This window comes from Drosophila busckii, chromosome 3L (genome assembly GCF_011750605.1).
Source record: "Drosophila busckii strain San Diego stock center, stock number 13000-0081.31 chromosome 3L, ASM1175060v1, whole genome shotgun sequence".
In the NCBI taxonomy this organism is placed as follows: Eukaryota; Metazoa; Arthropoda; class Insecta; order Diptera; family Drosophilidae; genus Drosophila; species Drosophila busckii.
The window spans coordinates 8,786,673-8,804,830 of NC_046606.1; the positions used below are offsets into that span (position 1 = coordinate 8,786,673).

General features: G+C 36.7%; 5 protein-coding genes across 31 annotated transcripts in view; 2 read left to right on the top strand and 3 right to left on the bottom strand.

Annotated features, from left to right (window-relative positions):
- Nucleotides 1–24: 24 nt before the first annotated feature.
- Nucleotides 25–1,349, top strand: LOC108598652 (protein C15orf41 homolog). The gene is made up of 3 exons (XM_017985364.2): nt 25–297; nt 353–841; nt 898–1,349. Exons 1-3 carry the CDS (start codon nt 53–55, stop codon nt 1,073–1,075), a joined length of 912 nt encoding a protein of 303 aa, XP_017840853.1. The 5' UTR covers nt 25–52; the 3' UTR covers nt 1,076–1,349.
- Nucleotides 1,350–1,443: 94 nt separating this feature from the next.
- LOC108598654 (zinc finger protein 706) lies at nt 1,444–2,482 on the bottom strand. Its single transcript, XM_017985365.2, has 3 exons — nt 2,307–2,482; nt 1,729–1,907; nt 1,444–1,672 (listed from the first exon to the last, which is right to left on the bottom strand). Exons 2-3 carry the CDS (start codon nt 1,870–1,872, stop codon nt 1,583–1,585), a joined length of 234 nt encoding a protein of 77 aa, XP_017840854.1. The 5' UTR covers nt 1,873–1,907; nt 2,307–2,482; the 3' UTR covers nt 1,444–1,582.
- Nucleotides 2,483–2,951: 469 nt separating this feature from the next.
- Nucleotides 2,952–7,581, bottom strand: LOC108598941 (homeobox protein 13). 2 transcript variants are annotated; one of them, XM_017985710.1, is made up of 5 exons: nt 7,408–7,581; nt 5,277–5,671; nt 4,731–4,872; nt 4,415–4,560; nt 2,952–3,812 (listed from the first exon to the last, which is right to left on the bottom strand). In XM_017985710.1, exons 2-5 carry the CDS (start codon nt 5,640–5,642, stop codon nt 2,952–2,954), a joined length of 1,515 nt encoding a protein of 504 aa, XP_017841199.1. In that variant the 5' UTR covers nt 5,643–5,671; nt 7,408–7,581. The 2 variants fall into 2 exon arrangements, with proteins under 2 accessions (XP_017841199.1, XP_017841198.1); XM_017985709.2 differs by lacking the exon at nt 4,415–4,560 and having other exon boundaries at nt 3,714–3,812; nt 4,740–4,872.
- A 4,064-nt stretch (nt 7,582–11,645) lies between these two features.
- On the top strand, nt 11,646–13,301 carry LOC108598805 (trypsin-2). The gene is made up of 3 exons (XM_017985548.1): nt 11,646–12,040; nt 12,097–12,373; nt 12,421–13,301. The coding sequence occupies exons 1-3, from the start codon at nt 11,790–11,792 to the stop codon at nt 12,796–12,798; spliced, it is 906 nt and encodes a 301-aa protein (XP_017841037.1). The 5' UTR covers nt 11,646–11,789; the 3' UTR covers nt 12,799–13,301.
- Nucleotides 13,302–15,330: 2,029 nt separating this feature from the next.
- LOC108599877 (glutamate-gated chloride channel) overlaps nt 15,331–18,158 on the bottom strand; it is a 39,658-nt gene continuing 36,830 nt past the window's right edge. For 10 of the 26 annotated variants that reach the window (XM_017987042.1, XM_017987043.1, XM_017987036.1 and 7 more), the window contains 2 exons: nt 15,736–15,846; nt 15,331–15,675 (listed from right to left, as the gene is read on the bottom strand). In XM_017987042.1, the coding sequence (XP_017842531.1) occupies nt 15,529–15,675; nt 15,736–15,846 (258 nt within the window). In that variant the 3' untranslated portion in view covers nt 15,331–15,528. Of the gene's footprint in view, nt 15,676–15,735; nt 15,874–16,298; nt 16,302–18,158 lie in introns of all 26 variants that reach the window. The other 16 variants (XM_017987054.1, XM_017987049.1, XM_033293756.1 and 13 more) reach the window with 4 other exon arrangements.

Below are 18,158 nucleotides of genomic sequence, written 5' to 3' on the forward strand. Positions count from 1 at the left end.
AACAGCTGATTGGATCCATGTAAATGTAAATATTTTAAATTTTAGCGTTTCAATGGATACAAGCATAACTACTGCCAAGAAAAAGATATTAAGCAGTGAGGAATATGCGCGCATTTGTCAATTTATTAACACCTACCAGGGTGGCCTGGCTATTGACTGTGAATTGGAAATGGTAAATCGTATTTTCACGGACGTGGAACCCCTGGCTCTGATCTGCATACTTCAGAGTGAGCTGTTTAATAAGTCGCGCGGGCAGCATTGGAAGCACGAACAGCGCAGCAAACATCTGCTCAAAACGTAAGATGATATTTATTAAGTAATTTAAAGTCGTTTAGTTAAATTAATTCCATAGATATGAAGATCAATGTCACCAGTACCATGATAATGGTCTTATCATACGCATGGCGTGTGTGGAAGGTATGACTCCAATAGCGCTGTGCCGCCTGTTGCTGCAGGAGAAGTACGAACTGAAACAAAGATCTCAAATATCCCGCTTACTTAAGCAGCCGCATTTAATCAAAGATTCTTGCCTGGGCGCCAATGTGCAGCAGTGTGTGTACAGTGATAATCAAGAAGGACCTATTACTGATTTACGACGGCGTATTGTTGGCGAAGAGTACGAGTTGAAGCTCAAGCAACTGGCAACGGAAGCAGGCATACATTTCTATGATGAACACGATCTACGACGGATGGGATATGACAAGACACCTGACATTAAAATTATATTACCATTTCTATACAAGGGCTGTATTGTAAACTGGATTGAGAGCAAAGCTAACTTTGGTGATCCTAAGAGTCATATGTGGAATATACAACAACAGCTGCAGAGCTATTGTAATCGGTAAATAGGAACAGAAATCAATTTTTACTTTCAAATAATAAACATTTTTGTTCTAGTTTTGGACCTGGCATCATCATCTATTGGTTTGGCTATCAAGAAGAAACATCACAGCTACCTGATAATAATATTGGCATAACGGTGCTTACAGACTTTCCCGCCCGAGAAGATTTGGTTTTCATGGAACTGACAAATCCAGCCCCAATAGACGACAAAGCAAGTGTTCAAATCGTTTAGCATTAATTTTTTTTACTACTTGACAGGAAAATAATTAACAATTTTTCAATTTTTATTGTATTTATAAATTCTCATTTACATGAACGTTTTTGCCACTCATTTTCAATTATCGTACAAATACGCATTTTTTGTTTTATCTTTTGTAGGCATAAAATGTATAAAACTAGAAAATATAAGAATTGTTTATAAACGCAAAACTTGCACATTAATTAATGTTTCGGCAGAGAAAGTTAATCATTAGGGTAATGTATTTATGATATTGCTATTACTTTGCCTTTAATAAACAGGTATCATAGGCAATTCAAATAGAATATGTGTAATTTGTATATGTAAAATCAAAAGATTGCAGTAGCAGTACAAAATTCAGCTTTCATTTCACCCCCAAAACGATGATTGTTTTCTAAAGTTTATTGTTTTTTTTATATTCGTACTGGTAGGCAACTCGTCGCTTAGTTGTTGATATAAATCTGCATTGTTGTTGTAGCGTTGTCAATAGATTGCCACAGATTACACATCCTTCAATTCCTCCGGCATATCGTTCTTTGGATGCTTGTTCTCAAAGTGCTGCTTATATGTCTTGGGGTCTGGCATTTGAGACTGAAATAATTAAATATTAATTTTTAACTCTAGCGTGTTTGTTAAAATATTTTTACCTTGCACACGGCACACACATAGACCAGCGCCTTCATGGCAGCTTTCTTTTGGTCGTTTGCACTGTGGCCTTGCTGCTTCTTCATCTTGGCCTGCTTATCAGCAGCCTTTGCTTGCGATTGGATCTTCTGGTGACCGCGTGCCATGTTTTCCTTGTACGAGACTGTGCCTGGATCTAACGCTAAAATGAATGAGAATTTAAGCACATGAAATATTACTTATCAACAATAGTATAATCGTCGTGGGGCTTTCAACTTAATTATAGTCTCTATGCAGGTGTTTGTTGTTGCTGCTCAAACCGTATTACTAATACAACAATAACAACAAAGTTGAAGGCAAGTGGATTGGTGTGTAACAGCAGCTGCAGCAGCAGCCATTAATGACTTCATGTCTGCACTTTCACTTTAGCTCATCACAAAGGTACAGGAAACTGTTGCTTCAAACACGTTTCAAATTTGCAACCCAAAATACGATTATAAATATCAATATCTATATACATAGATAGATAAATATTGCCGCGCATGCAACTTTATACCCAGCACGTTTTGCGTTATTGTGAACAACCACGTTTAGTCCTTACCTAATTTCTTTGCGTTTTGCTAGTGCGATTTTCGTACGCTAAATGCAGCTAGTAGATAATTTAGGATTTATGTTGTTGGTTTTCGAAATGTGTTTATCTTTTTCTGATACCCGAAATTATTGACGCTTGTTTGGAGATTTATTTCCGTGGCGTAGTTTTTTTCTACTTTTTTTTTATTACGATTAGAGTAGGGCTGTCAAAATATATTTAAATACAAGAATACTCGATACTTTTCGAAAAATGTATTTATTTATATCGAACTGGTTCTTCCTCACCGTTTTGACTTTCAAACGATATATCGATGCATCGATTAGTGTACGGCTGTTACTTGAGCGTGAGTGCGGGATTTTTGAAAAGTTTAGCACTTTGATTAAGTTGCGCCTGCAAGTTGTTAAACGAATTTCTTTGATGAAAATTTTTTCAAACATACTAATCAAATAAATTTGAGCCCCATTTACTTTACCAAACCGGGAAAGCGTAGTTTATGTGGGACCAACCTGTGGAAACGCAGTTACAGCGTATGAACATAAGATAAACAAAGTTTGAATCATGAAAGCCATTTTAAGGGATCAACTTAATAAAATGCTCAATTTTTAATTATAAAAATATTTTATTTTGCTTAAAACTTAACAAAGTTACTTAAAACTAAACTAACATGCTTGCATTATTGTCGCAAAACTCATAAATATTATCAACGAATTGCATTTCTGCTGCACTTTTAGCAACTTGGGGAGTTTGCTCAGAACTCTTTGTAGCCACCGGTTTTCCAGTGCTAACAACATCGGTTTCTGCCTCCAATGTCATGCGCTTAAGATTATTTATCAAAGATATGTCATGTTTAATTTCATTTCTTAACTCAAGCAACTCATGCTCTGTTTTTATAATATCGTCTGCATACGATTCGATATTGCGCTGCAGCTGTCCAACAGACATTTCCATCTCCTGGCTTTTATATTGCTCATTCTGCAGCTTGTATTGTTTGCATTTCTCAGTAAGCTGCCGCGTCAGATTATATTCTCGTTCGTAGTGAACGTTCATCTCAGCATGTAAGGCAGCCAACTTGTTGCGCACACTCATCCGCAGTGGAATGTCCTTACGGCGACGTCTAACACAATTGTTGGCAGCTAAGTCTGGCTTAAAGGAGGATCGAGAACGTCGACGGCGACGCTGTGCTGTACGATTTTCTGCTAATTTATAGAGCTTGGCTTTGGCATTGGTTTTCGCATTCTCATTTGCTATTGGTTTCTCATAATGCTGATCAGGTAATAATATAAGTAGCAGCTCATCTGGCATAGGTTGCTTAGCTTTTAGCAGGCATTTCTCTTTAGTTTTGGCCTGTGTACTTTCAGCCTTCTTATTACTTTTCTGTTTCTTGTGTGCGAGATGCAAAAGCTTCTTAAGCCACTTGAGCATAAAGAAACTATTGGTGCTGGTGGACGGCTTATGTTCCAGTTGTAGGGGCAAGGGCTCTCGAAGATCACGACGTGCTTTCAGTGTAAGCCGAAGCTGCAAGAATCAAATAAATAATGCTGTTAGCCAATGTTGTTTTATACATACTCCTATATACAAATCATTAAAATGGCATTAGGCCGAAAAATCAAAAAGTTAAGTTAAGAATCTATAAGCCAAAAAGAAAAGGAATTAACAGTGGTTAATATAAAAATCAATAGGCAAATTGATTTAATTTCGTGCGTCAGCAATGATAAAAAAATAAATAATGGTACAGACAAACGCATAATCAAGTCAAATAAACAATATACAATGGATGTGCATGTGTGTGTGTGTGTGCTTGTACCACTGTACGTAGTGAGGAGGCGTGACCAGCTGACAGCAATTGGAGGGAGCTGAAAGTGGGGTTAGTGGATGAACATGAAATTCACATTTCTTGGCTTGCGTGCGGCGCCAGACGGACGGAACAGGACACAGAAAGTAGAAAAAACGCTTATTATGCAATCACTGTCGACTTTTGTTATGTATTTGTTGTTTTGTTGCCGTTGGTGCTTTGGGCTCAGTAGTATTTTTTTTACATTTTGTTTTTGCACGGCAGGTGGGCAGAGTTAGTCGTAGAGTTCTAAGGGGCGCTAGTGGGGCTGAGTCTCGCATATTACCTCATTGTGCACACGACTCCAAGCGCGCCAAACAGGTAAAATGGCCATGTTGCCGTCGTAGCTGCGCTCTATACCACGCCAACGTTCCGTTATAACGTAATCGTTGTAGTCACGCGATGCTGCCGTTGCGCCAAAGCCGCCATCTTACATTTGGAAACGGCAAACGGCGAAAACCAAAAATAAAAACGAAACAAAAACGGAACGGAAGCGAACATGAAAATAAAATAATAATTGTAAAAAAAACATAAATAAATGGAAGTTGAAGTCAATAAATCTAGCCAAGGCAGTATGTCTGCCGAAAAATCTATAAAAACTATTGGCTCACCTTGGCTATTGCTCAGCTCGTCATCAATGAGCGCCTTGATTATGTCATTGCATGTGGTTTTGTTTGTTACGCCCGATACATAACGTGGCTCATTATCATCTAGCCAAATCGGTATTTCCTTGTGTCCCTGCTCCTGTTTGAATTGCAATTAAAATGTAGTTACATTAGTTTCAGTATTGAAATTTACATATGGGGTCATATAATCTTTCCCTTGAGATTATATTTAAATATAGGAAACAATGTCAATAGTTTTTTTTTCCAAGCAATAATGTTGTAATTATCTCTGAGCTAATTCTTAAGACGATCTGCTTAACTAAGTATTTCAACTATTCGAATGGATTGGTTAGTTTATTAAGTCCGTTCAACTGTTTGTGCATAGACCCTTAGTACAGTCACATGTATTTGAATGTCCAATAACTAAAGCAAAAGCAAGCTTTAGCTACCCACCCAATTAGATGATTTGTTTGATTTCACTGGAAGTACCTATGCCCAGCTAGTGGGAGGGTGTGTACGTATGAAGGTGTGAGGAGCACTTACCACAGTGCTATTAACGCCGTATAGGGAAATGGAGCGATGGCGCTGGCGTCGACTGGCGGCGGACGTGTGTTGGCCACTTCCGCTCGCCTTGCTGCCCCGCTTATTTTGGCTGGGGCCGGGTGCATCTACCAAACGCTTCATGAGTGCAGCACTTGGCTTATTGTAATGGCTGTGCTTGTTGTTATTGTTGTTGTCTTCATTTTGGCACTGGCGCTGCTGCTGCTGCTGCTTATGATGTTGATGTTTGGGCGGCAGTATGGGACTTTCAGGTAAATTCAATAGCGATGGACAGGTGTCAAGATTATCATCGATAAAGGTTGAGTTCTGCTGCTGGTGTTGTTGTAATTGTAATTGTAGTGGCGCCATTTTGTGTTGTATCGGCACGCTAATTGGCACTGCAATGAAAGCAAAGGTTGTAACTAAGGCCAGTTATAGTACATATATATGTATATACGATTATGGTATATAGCATGAGTTCATGTAGACTATGCTACAACTTTGCCTTCCGAAACACGCAAAAAGGCTGTTAGACAGTTTATTGTTGCCTGGTGGTTGGTTTGTTTAGCTGTTGCCTACGCCTAACGATCAATTTAGATTTGTTGCCGGCGATTAAATAAATTATGCATAAACTTGCATAGTGCAATGCCACTGTGTGCGCTCTGGTAGTGTAGTGCAAACATGCTGGGTGGTGCAACCACAAACAACAACCACCCAAAATGCCTTCGATTCCAGCGAAATTATCCAGCTAACAATTTTTCATGCCAGTTGGTATCATTATTTTGGTGCAGGTGCCCAGCACTTATTTCGCTTATTTTACCATTTAAGGACCTGCTGTTGTGGCCCCTACAATTTGCATTTAGGATATGCAAATTCCCAGCCGAAAATAAATGTCTGTTGTTGTCTTCAAACATGCATTACTTCTAAACGAATGCTAATTTATGCGAAAATGTAAATGCAGCGGGCTAAATTCCATAAAATAAACTATATTTGAATTATAAAGTTTAAGCTCAAATAATCACAACGCGGCTGATGCCGTATAATTATTTATTAACTGTCTTCGTTTCAGGTGTGTAAATATTCCTCCCACCTGGCCTGCATAACGATTCACGGTCTACGATCGCTTTTCATGCCCCTCAGCTATTAGTGAAATGAATTGCAGTTGCAATTGGATTTCATTTGCATTGGTTACGCCCCTGGCTACGTTCGCGTAAACTTTCAATGGCCACGCCTATGAGCACCTCCCACATCGCACCTGTCAATACGGTCTTTGATTATCCAGCTGTACGTAAATATAATTTCCAATCAAGATAAGTTCAAATGTAAATTTCATTCTGTTGGTATGTACATAGCTCCTTTGGTCTAGCACACACTCACACAAGCAGGCAGGACAATTAACGAAATGCTCGACGCTGACGTTTTAAGTGCAACTAATTGTTGTGGTGTAGACAATATTATTAATTAATGCCTGGTAAGTTGAGTATAAAAGTACGAGTCATGGCCTCGAAAACCTTTGGGCTCTAAGTTCAATGTCTTTGGTTCTTTTATAATTAAACTTTTCTTATGACGTAAAAAGTGTTTGGTAATTTCGTTTCTAAAGTCGTTTAAGGGTTTTCTTTTATTTATAGTCGCATGTTCTGTGACAATTAAATTGAGTATTAGGCTCTTGGTTATTGTAGCTTTTTACAATTATTTATAGAGCCTTGGGGAATGATGGTAAACGAAATGTGTGTCCTATAAACTTGATACTTTAATAGATATTTGCATTACAAATTGGAAAAAAAGAGAAAGCAAATATTGATCCCTTACTTTTATGAGGAACAACTTTCTATTTTTTTTGATTGCGCTGGCTGTAGCTGTGTGGTTTATTTATTATTAAATTTGTAATACACAACTTGGAAGCATAACATCGTAGAACAAAGATTTCTATAACGTTCCAAAAATTTAAAATATATGTATATAATAGCAATATTTTAGTTTTTAGGATGTTTCTTTGAGCTTTACATTAGATTTTGGCACCCGCAGAACCACAGAATATTTGTAAATCAACTGTGAATTCTCCCAGTGCCAAGATGCAACGCCAGCAACATGAATATAACACAGTCTTGTCATAGAAGATCACTTCTGAACTTACCTAAGATAGAATTCAAATTGCTGCACTTTTATCGTTGATCAGCAATATTTTGCAGCGCTTTTAATTGAAATTTTTGGCAGTCTTGGTATTAGTTGGTATTTTTTGTTGGATTAATTTCACTTGCACACTAAACTAGATATTTGAGGCCCATGCTAGAGCCGCAGGACTTGTTAATCCTTTGAGCTTTGGAACTTGACTGAAGTTCAAATTTGAATTTGCAGCAATGTAACGTGCTCAGGAGCTGCGTATGGAGCGACGTCAGCTAGCGCCGCTGCCGGAAACTGCTAATATTTTTTTTATTTTTCCTAGATCTAGACAGGTGCTAAGCTGCTGTCCTTGTTTGGCCGCCAACACTCCAAATATGCTCGGTATTTGAATAATGCTCAGGCTAGCGCTAGCAAACAGTTTACACACGCACACACTGCAGGCTCGGAGCAAGCGAGAGGGCTAGCTGGCAGAGTCTATGTGGGTATAGTTAAGTATAGTGCTTTGATGACTTTAGCTGGTTGCCAGTGACAACACACAACAAACAGCACTGACGACCGCGTATCCTTGACGACGCCAAGTGACTAACTAAAATTTTATTTGCTACCACACAAAACTTTAAAGCAAAAAACGCGCAGCTACCAACCTCACACACACACCTGTTACCAATACACACACACATAGTGATAGGCAGTAGTGTGCGTGTGTAGAAGAAAGTCAGCTAGAGAGCGGGAGAGAGAGAGAGAGAGAGAGAGCGAGCGCAGAGACTAGGGGTAGTTAGGTGTTGTTGCTGCCGTCATCAGCAGCAGCAGCAGCAGCAGCAACGTTTGTTGGTAGCAGTGTCTACCAAAAGCAGCTAGCAAACAGCGCTGCTCCCCCCGCTCCCTTCACACTGCTGCAACGTGCTCTTTTGGCCAACCAGCAACAACCACCAAGAGTCAGCAAGCAAGCAAACAGTCGTAACGTTTCGTATCGTGTCGTGCTACCAATTTTCAACTACAACTAGCCATATAGTCGGAGGGCGATCCAGGCGACCACTCCCTCATCACTCATCCACATTGCAGTTTTTGTTGTTCTTCTTCTTGCCACATAGCGTGTCTCTGCCCCACTCCCCAGCGCTCCCGTCTACAAAGCTGACTTACCAATACCAATGCCGCCGCGCACTTTGTGTTATTTGGTAAAACGAGATTCTTGATAACGTGCCACACAGCAACAACAACAGCAACAACAACAACAACAGCAACAACAACAGCAGCAACAACAATATACGTATAAAAAATTGCGGCATATAAAATTCATTTTGCCGCCTGGTCCTGTGACTGCTCCTGCGCCTGTCGCTAGCCATGTATTGTAATATTTTATTGTTAATAGGCAACATTCGCCTTTCGATTTGATTTTCTCTTGCTTTTAGCTTAAGTTTTTGTTTCATTTTTTTTCCTGTTTAATGACATGAAGTTGTTGTACTTTTGTTCTTGTTCCAAGAGCTTTGATAAATTACTGAAAGCGTAGCCCAGTGGAGTTAACTTCTGAGTAGGTTTCGTCGGAACTAAAGCTATCAGAAATTCTCTTTCAACTACATTGTGCGTTGTGGTATTTGTTAGCCTAATTAAATAGTATGTAAATACACTTTAATTTAATGCTAGAACTCAATTTATTGTTTTCAATAGATGGAAAATATCTTTAAAACTGTATAAAAGGAGCTTATATACATTTGTTATATCTTAGGCAGTATTTATTATAATTCTACAGAATGTTTAGCAATAACAAAACAAAATTAGTCGGTAGAAAAGGTTTTTTCGCCATAGCTTGGTGAAAAATCATTTAATTCTGAAAACAAAGTTGCATTAGAATCCTACAACTTTAATGTTTTTGAATTTTTATACATATATGTATTGCCAAAAAGTCTAATCATGGTACAGGACGGCCAAGTGCCTTTCAAATTTCTATAGTTCGGACGAAATCTTATTATTATTATTATTATTTATATTCATTATAATGCTAAGTTATATGCTGTGGAATATTTCTACTGAGCAGCCCTTCCAATAAAAACAATCAATAGTTAAGGTTTTTATATAAACACCACAGCTAGAGTTCGCTTTATGTTTATGCAGCATAAATAATTCGTTTGCCTTATTGGAATACTATCGAAGTGCGACAATTAGTCAATTGGTTTCTGTAGTGTTTAGTTTCCAACACCTTTCATTTGTTGTAGACTATTATGCAAGCAATACTAGTAGTAGTGCAGCTTAGTGCGCTTGTTTTGATTTGGGGTTGTAATGTTAGCATACCCTTTTATTATAGCGAAGAAAGCTGTAAAGAAAACAATTAAAAGCACGCAAGTTGTCAATTTGCTCCGAGCGGAGCGCGTGAAAATTTGACGCTTTTCTGAGCTGCGATTATGTAAATGATTGATTCACAGTGTGTTTTAAGGGCAGTCTGTACTAATTTGCAGCCACGACCAGAGCCAGAGCCAGAGCACGGTTAGCCTGTGGGGTTACTTAGGGGTGCACTAACTGACGCTGGTTGCGGTTCAGCGATTTCACGATATGGCACCGCCGGCGACGTTGGCCCGTAATAAACAAACATTATGTTCGGCAATAAACGCACGGTAGTTCCATATAGCAGACTTCTTAATATTTATACAGGTTATACGATTAGTTGCTCAGTGTGGGAAATAGTTTTGCCATTGGTCTGGGGAGTTGTAATTAGATTTTAGGGCATGCGCTGAAAAAATAATATCTATGTATGTCTAAACATTTTCTTAAAAAACTATTCACAAAACATAAGTAAGTCTTATAAAGCTTCTATATTATTTTTGTAGTATAGTATAGTTGGTTAGTTTAATGTTCATTAAATTGAAAACGAAATCTCTTGTTAATTCTTTGGGCTTACCCCAAGTCCGGGTTGCACAATTACTGGCGCCACATGAATTGTTTTAGGAACGCTGAGGTCTCTGAGGTTAGGGGGCAATTGCATTGCATGTGTCGCATATGGAAATAGTGTACTTGGTAATGTTAGGGGAGTTAACTGCGCGATTTAATTGCGTAGCTGTTCAGCTTAATTTGTGCTCTATGCGCTTTCGTTAATGATTGGACGTTTATTACTCACGTAGATTGTCGCGACGAGATTGTGCATGTTCAGAAAAAAGCAGAGAGAGCAACTTAGAGAAAGAGGAGAGTGTGGTAAATACTTGATTAGACTTTGGCTTTGCCCAGCAGCAGGCAAAACATTTGTCATATTTAGCATCTTGCGCAGGTTAGCGCGACCCTGACACAGAATTTGAGCAGCTCATTGCACATGCTTGTTGTTATTTTGATCAAAAGTAACGTATATTTTTGTAGCAACGGCTGCGCGGTCTGCTCAGCAGCAATTAAGGTGCGAGACACAGTTCTCGAACTCTGGAGGGGTCACTCAGCAGGTTCAAAAATAGCCGCCGGTTGCATTTTACCGCGTGCCAACTGCTTCACGACGACTGTTGCAGCTGCAGGTGTATGCAATGAAGAGGCGCAACCAAGCGAGACTCCTGTGAGACAAATAGAGAGTGAAAGAGAGAGAGAGAGAGAGAGCAAGCGAGCTAAATAGAGACGGAAGGAAGCTGTTGCGCGGGCCAAAAATACACTTGTGCCTCGCCAGAAGCAAGGGACAAGTGATAATAACCTGTTTTTACCTTTGCCATTGCCATTGCCGGCGCGCAGATCTTGCAAGCTGTTCGACTGCGGGTCACAGTCCCCTGCTATCTTTAGGGGTTGTGCCGTTAAGTATTCATTCTAAAATACATGCCCAAACAACAACAAAAACGCAACACAGTTTTTTTTAATATTTTTTTTTTGTTTTTTATTTGTAATTCATTTTCGATTTGGGACGATCTTTATTAATGCAAAGCTGTTTCTCTCGTATATTTTCTTGTAATTTGTTTAGTTAATAACTATTTTGTTCGCTTAGTTTCGTTTCGTTTTGTTCGTTTCGTGTATTTACATTATGTCAATTAAATATGCTCGCTTGCTGTGTATATAATTTTGCATTAAAAAATGTTTGCAATTTCTTAGTGTTTTTGTTATATAGTAATTGATCATTTAGAAAGCTATGCGCTTGTGAAGTTATCTTTTAAACATAAAATGTTTAAGGCTTATATTTCATTTGTTGTAACTTGTTTTATTTAGTAGAGAAATCGTTTTATATATAATTAGCTGATAAAATGAATTAACAAATTTCTATTATTAAATTATTTTATTTACATGCTTTGGTTTTTAAATATTTTTATTAAAGCTGTTTGCTGTAGTTTGCTTAAAATCATATTTCATATGAATGAATCTTTATTTTTAGTACTTTTATATACAATTTGAACGCTAGTTCAACTTTTTTTTGCTGTCAATTGAACAATTGAAATTTTCACTAGAATGTTTAAAGAATTTTCAAGGCTTTTGCTAATTATGCTATGCAGCGCTCATTTGGTCTATGCAACAAACTCACAACGCGACAAGCGACTTGCCACGCCCTACTTTAATGAAGATACAATAAGTAAAATTGACAAATATGTGGTATCCATAAGATCACGCACACCCTTCGAGTATTATGGTGACAATCACTTCTGTGCCGGCACCATAGTATCCGAGTTGTTCGTCTTAACGGCAGCTCACTGTGTTATGGAGTGGGTATAGTATAACCTTACTGTTAATTATAGAATGTATGTACATTCTTTGATAGCAAGCACTCGATCTTGTATAGAGCACGCCTGCTCTTGATAGTGGCGGGCACACCAAATAGACTGAAGTTTGTCAGGAACCAGAGCATAAACATTCCAGCCAAGCAGACTTTTGTGCAGGAGAATTTTACACGCTTTAACACAAACAATATAGCGCTTATATTGCTATCAATTCGTCTGCCCACGGACGATAAGCTCGTGGGCTTTATACAATTGCCCAGCGGGCCACCCACACCGGGGCAAATGTATGAAGTGGTTGGCTGGGGTCGTCTTTATAAGGTAAGTGCAATATCTGCTGGCATTCCATTGCTTAAGTTTGCTTATAGGGTGGAATCTTAGCTTCCAAAGCTTTGTTCATCACCGTGAAGCTGCAGAACAGCACTGTCTGCGAGGAGTTTATACCAAAGGACTGGCCTGGCACGCTCTGCGCTGGAAACTTGGACAGCGATCTGGATGAGCATCCCTGCCAAGGCGATTCGGGAGATCCACTTATGTCGAATGGAACTATTTACGGCTTGGTAACACATGGACTTGGTTGTGGGAAGAAGCATTTTGCCTCCATATACACAGATGTCTACTATAATATTGATTGGATAAATGAGATAATGCTTATCAATTGCTCTAACAATTTGCTCACTTGTTGGCTGCCGCTCTATGCGTTGTTAATCAAATTTTGTGTAATGTTTAATTTTGTCTTTTGGTAAATGAGTTGGAATTGAGCTGATTGTTTTCCCAATTACAGTTCTTATTATTCTAATTTTAAAACGTAAATTCATGAAAAAGAAATTGAACAACTTTTAAGCAGAATGTTTCTAAATTTGCTTCGCTTAACTTTTATGAGTTAATTTCTAAATTTGAGTGTTTAACGTGCGTTAGTTGAGAATTTTGTTAACTCCAAATAAAGTCGACGCTTGAAACCAGTTAAGCTGCATAACTTTAATACATACATTTACATATATTGCAACAATTTATCATAATTATTCATAATTTAAAAAGGCACCTTTAAATTGTTTGCTGCTGTACTCGTATGAATGAACTCAAATAGTTGCCATGAAGGAAACCAGTGTGAATTAAATATGTTATAAACCTTCTCAAATACTTTCAACTTGCTTTTTGTACATTCCTTACATTTATTGGCACTGCATTTCGTTAATGCCACAAATTGTTGCAACAACAACAAGAAAAGCTAAATTATATTAAACGTATGTTAAATGTAAATTTCAATTTAAATGTAAATTTAAAGTTGTGATGAAGCATTAGCTTGATCTCTAATTTAAAAGTTTACAAAGCCAACATCGTTGCTTTTAAATAAGCTTAAATATTTTGTAAATTTTTTTTTTTATTAATTTTCTTCAATAAATTTTTATTATAAATTGCAAAAAGATTGTCCAGGTCTTTATATTTATTATAAACATTTGCTTAGCTTGTGTTGTCTTTCTGTTTTTATCAACAAAGAGCAAAATATGCAAAGCTTTAACAAAAATGTTGAGTTTGGCTTGCAAAATGATACAAGTACGAGTAAATTTCAATAAATCTACATGGCTAGAAATATAAAAATGTTGCAAAAAGGTTTTTCTATGCGTTCGTGTTATTATAATCAATATTATATTTGTTAAATAATTGTAACGGTAACACGGTGGCCCTCATTAACCTGCTCGAATAATTAACTTGAATAAATTTGTATGCAAAAGGTAATTAATTTAATGTAATTATTTTATAACTTTTAAATTTATTTTTGGTTGTGTTTATCACAAGGCTTTAAGGTTTGATTTGGTTTATCATATACTATATTATATATATTTTCATTAATTTTTTACTTGTTCAATATTTAGCTTAGATTCCTTAAGCTGTGTGTCGTTAGGTTTTTGGTCTGCACTATGCAAAGTTCGCAGGGCGTTTAGTTGTATTTACTTTGTGACATAAATTGTATCTAAAATACTTTGGTTGGCATATGCACTTCTGAAGTGAGTTTGTTTTTTATTTTTAGTTTTTGTTTGTCGCTTAGTTTATTAATAGATTTTTCTAGGCTTTTAACTATTAGCATTTGATATGTTTTTTAATAAAATTGCTGAATCCAATTCCTGCTGCTACAAAGGTATTCAAAGTTTTCAAATGTCTTGACAAAACGAAATTTTCAAATATTATTATTAAAACAAATCGAAAACTATTTCCGCTAGCAACTAACGTAACAGAAAATCATAACATTTATTCAGAACTAAAACCAAATACAACTTAAACATTTGCATAATATTTTTCAAGTGTTGCAATCTCAATTTTGTGCAAACTATTTTGAGCGACATAATAAATTGTGTGTTAACAATTTGACATATTTATGGGAGTTGTGTGTACATAAATTATCGAGAATTAATAATAAATAAGCTAGAATTGTTGTAAATATTTAAATAGTTATATAACATCTAAATTTGTATAAATATAAATTTCAGTATGACAATTGTTTTATTTATATTTTTATAAATATTTAAACTACGCATAGATAAAGCGTTAAAGCTGTTTTGGTTTGCATTTCGTGTGGAGTTCTTTATAGGCTAGGTCTTTTATCATTTTGATGTGTGTGTGTGTGTGTGTGTATGTGAGTTTGTGTGTATTGGTTTGGTACATAGTTTCAGCATAGCTTCTTTAAGTTTTTTTCTGTTTTCTTATTTTTATTTTTAAATACACACATTATTTTTAGTGTTTCTTTTGAATCTTACATAACATATGTAATGCATTTTACAAGCTTTTATTTAATTATTAAATTAATTGTTTAGTGTCTGTTCTACATTTTTGTTTTTTGAAAAAGGCAGTCGAAAATGTTTTCGTATATTTTCAATTTTGCAAAAATTTAATTTTCGTTTTATTTTTTAAATATTAATTTAATAATATTAACAACTTATTTTAAACAATTCGTATGTGTACTGCATAAACAATTCATTTTATACCCTTGCTGTTTTAATTGAGGTTTGTTCTATCTCGAACAACAACAACCACACACAGAAATTTTCGCTTAAGCTAAGAGCGTTTAAATTTTAAACTTAAGAGAGCGCAAAGCAGAGCTGCATTGAAGCTCTTTTGAACTTTTAGCTGTGTTATGCTAATAATCTTTGCTCTGCTCTTTAGCTTTAATGTTGGCTTGGCGTGCCAGATTTTTACTCTTGCTGTGACAATGCGCATACCTTATCACTTTTGTATGCTTTCATGTAGTCAAGTCATCAATATATATATATATATTACTTTGTGTTTCCCTTAGTTACTTATGTTGACTGACTTTAGCAAGGCCTTAGAATGTAGTAAACAATATTTATCATAGCTTCTTTTTAGCATGTTCTCTCTACAATTTATATATATGTGTGTGTGTGTGTGTGTGTGTGTATCTGTTTATTTTTCTGTTCTTCGCATATTGTTTTTTGTTTGTTGTTGTGGCTTTTAGCTTAATCTTACGAAAATCCTTTGTAGTGCACAAAGAAAAATATCAGAAATATGGCATAAGCGGTTGGAAATGTAATTCTAGCAATGACATCGATCGTCTTTGCCACTCGGATCGGATGCGGTGGCTCTTTTTTGCGCACTTGAACGAAGCAGGTCTGTAATGCAATTTGAAAAGAATTATTAATAAATTGTATCTTTTACTTGTTGTCACTCACCTCCGTTGCACAGCCATTGTTGGCCGAGTGGGTGCACGGGCTGTTGCTGCCGCCGCAGGTGGTGCATGCTACAATCTCATTTGGTGCGCCGGCGTCGCGTCGCTTCTCGCCCTGGTAAATGGCGGTAAATTTGAAAAACTTATGCGTTAATTGGTGGCCAGTCAAATGTTTATTTGATAAGGTTAAAAATTGAATTCATATTTATACAGACGTTCGAAACACAATCAAAAAATACACATACATTCGGTTTGTACATACAACAAAAAGTTTTGGAAACGAAAATGTATTTGCAGTTGCGGTTGGTTGTTTGCGTTTCGTTATAAAAGAACACAGCAAAAAGCATTGTTTATTTAAGTACGAGTAAAACAGTATGTACATAAAAAAATAGAAAAGAATATATTTGATTAACATTGGTGTCAAAACTGTTAGTTGGTTTAATAAAAAAGATTTTACACTACGAAATTTCTAAGAAGCGCTGCCAATTAAATTAATAACTTTAGCATTTTAGTTATCGAAATAGTTCAACTACAAGCATTTAGTTTATTATTAGTTTTTGTACTTACGGGCTGTTATTAACGAATGTTTAATGTTATTAGCAGCGAGGGCAGCATTTAAAAATTGTTAAGTAGAAAACTTAGTTAAGTCTTAGTTAAAAATTGTCGATAGTGTTTAAGCAATTTAATTAATTATATGTAATAGTTAATTATGTATCATAATTGTTTGGCAGATGTTAATTAAATGATTGCTTCGTTTTTTGCAATCAGCGAAATTTCGACTCGTTTAAAACTTTTATTTTAATTGTGAGTAATATTTTTTATGACTGACATGGCGAATGGCATGAGAATTTTGCTTTGTGTTTGCTTATAAGTTTATGTAAATGACAATTAAATTAGTAAAAGATTATTGGCATATTTTTGTAAAGTATTTGTGTTGAGTCAGTTAATGTTTGCTATAATGACATTGGGATTTGGCGGCATGTGCTATGGTTTGTTAGTTAAAGCGTGCGCAACAATGTTATAGGAAAATTGTGGAAAGCGACTAAAGAACACACATGCATTCAATACGAGTATACAACAACTATAAATGTAAAAAGTACACAATACATACAACAAAGTTAAGGTACGATTGGACTACATAAAAGTTGAAACTTAACAGAAATCGAACTGAATGTTTAATTAGGAACAGGCAGCAATGTAGAAATTTAGATTAAAGTTAGCTGCCAACTGCAACATTTGTAATTGTCTGCTGACGCGTACAGTGGGCATAATTAACTACAGAAACGTGTTTTTATAAATCGTCTAGTGGTTTGTAGGTGGCAGCAGTTACACAAATTAACACTGCAACTAATTTATTGCAGTAACTGTAGCACGTAGCAAGCGCCTGGACATGATTGCCAAATGCCAGCAACGTTGCAGTTTCCTTTCAAGAACATGGGCGTGGCAAACGGACTGACCTCAATAGTTTGCTGTTTCATGCACTTGAATTTAAATGATTAATGTGCATTATAATATTTACAGCCAAAAGCCAAACAAAAACGTAGCGAATAGAAACGTTTGAGGCCATTTAATTTTATTAAGACAACAATATCTCTGAGCACTTGAAATATGCATGGCAAGTGCCTGAACTGAAGTACTGGGCAATTAGCAGGCAAGTGGGAGCACGGACGGATAGCTCTTAATGTATATGTGTTGGCCCATCAGCAGCTTGATTCCCCAAATGTTACGGTTGGGTTGGACTGCCAAAAGTTTTTGACTTTAAATTGCCATTTGTGAGTTGCTTCAACTTTTCGCTTATATCTCTTTTCTCGCTGTTGCTCTTTTTTCCGTAATTTTTTCCTTTTCCAGGCTATTATGATGCATACTCCAGCGTCTATATCTACGCTTGTCGCAGTCTCGGCTTGGACAACTCTTGGTCCATTTGTTTGTGTGCCATTTCGACGCTGTTGTTGATATTCCTGCTGTTATTGTTGCTCTCGGGCTCATTACGGCATTTTCCACTCAGGGCGTTCATGAATAATTATGTTGTGCTGGTTCTCGCAGCTGCATGAGCTACCTGCCATCCTACCAGCCAGCCAACCCGCCCGCTCGCCCGCCCAGTGCCAATTTAAACGCGTACGCCATTTTTAATTTACATGTTAATGGCGGCAAGCATTTTCCGCTCACCTTGCTGCTGCTTCTGCTGCTGCTGTGTCTCTTTCATTTCGTTGGCACTGTGTTTGCATTTGCGTTTGTGTGGTGTGTGTGGTTATGGCGGTTAACAACTTTTCATGTTTCGAATGATTTATCTATAATTTCATAAATACTCGTTAAAATGCTTTCAGCTTCAGAAGTCAAGTTTTTCTTCAATTTACTGTCCCAGGTGCTAAATGTTAGTTGCAGTTGCCGTTGATGCACTCGCACATTTGTTAGTCTTTCATTTAAACT

Coding starts and splice junctions, on each gene's coding strand:
- LOC108598652 (XM_017985364.2), top strand. CDS start 53: ATGGATACAAGCATAACTACTGCCAAGAAAAAGATATTAAGCAGTGAG. Junction 298..352: donor AGCAAACATCTGCTCAAAAC/GTAAGATGATAT, acceptor TTAATTCCATAG/ATATGAAGATCAATGTCACC. Junction 842..897: donor CTGCAGAGCTATTGTAATCG/GTAAATAGGAAC, acceptor TTTTTGTTCTAG/TTTTGGACCTGGCATCATCA.
- LOC108598654 (XM_017985365.2), bottom strand. CDS start 1,872: ATGGCACGCGGTCACCAGAAGATCCAATCGCAAGCAAAGGCTGCTGAT. Junction 1,673..1,728: donor ATGTGTGTGCCGTGTGCAAG/GTAAAAATATTT, acceptor TAATTATTTCAG/TCTCAAATGCCAGACCCCAA.
- LOC108598941 (XM_017985710.1), bottom strand. CDS start 5,642: ATGGCGCCACTACAATTACAATTACAACAACACCAGCAGCAGAACTCA. Junction 4,561..4,730: donor CAATAGCCAAGGTGAGCCAA/TAGTTTTTATAG, acceptor GTTTCCAAATGT/AAGATGGCGGCTTTGGCGCA. Junction 3,813..4,414: donor GGAGTCGTGTGCACAATGAG/GTAATATGCGAG, acceptor TGATTCTTGCAG/CTTCGGCTTACACTGAAAGC.
- LOC108598805 (XM_017985548.1), top strand. CDS start 11,790: ATGTTTAAAGAATTTTCAAGGCTTTTGCTAATTATGCTATGCAGCGCT. Junction 12,041..12,096: donor GCAGCTCACTGTGTTATGGA/GTGGGTATAGTA, acceptor ATTCTTTGATAG/CAAGCACTCGATCTTGTATA. Junction 12,374..12,420: donor GCTGGGGTCGTCTTTATAAG/GTAAGTGCAATA, acceptor GTTTGCTTATAG/GGTGGAATCTTAGCTTCCAA.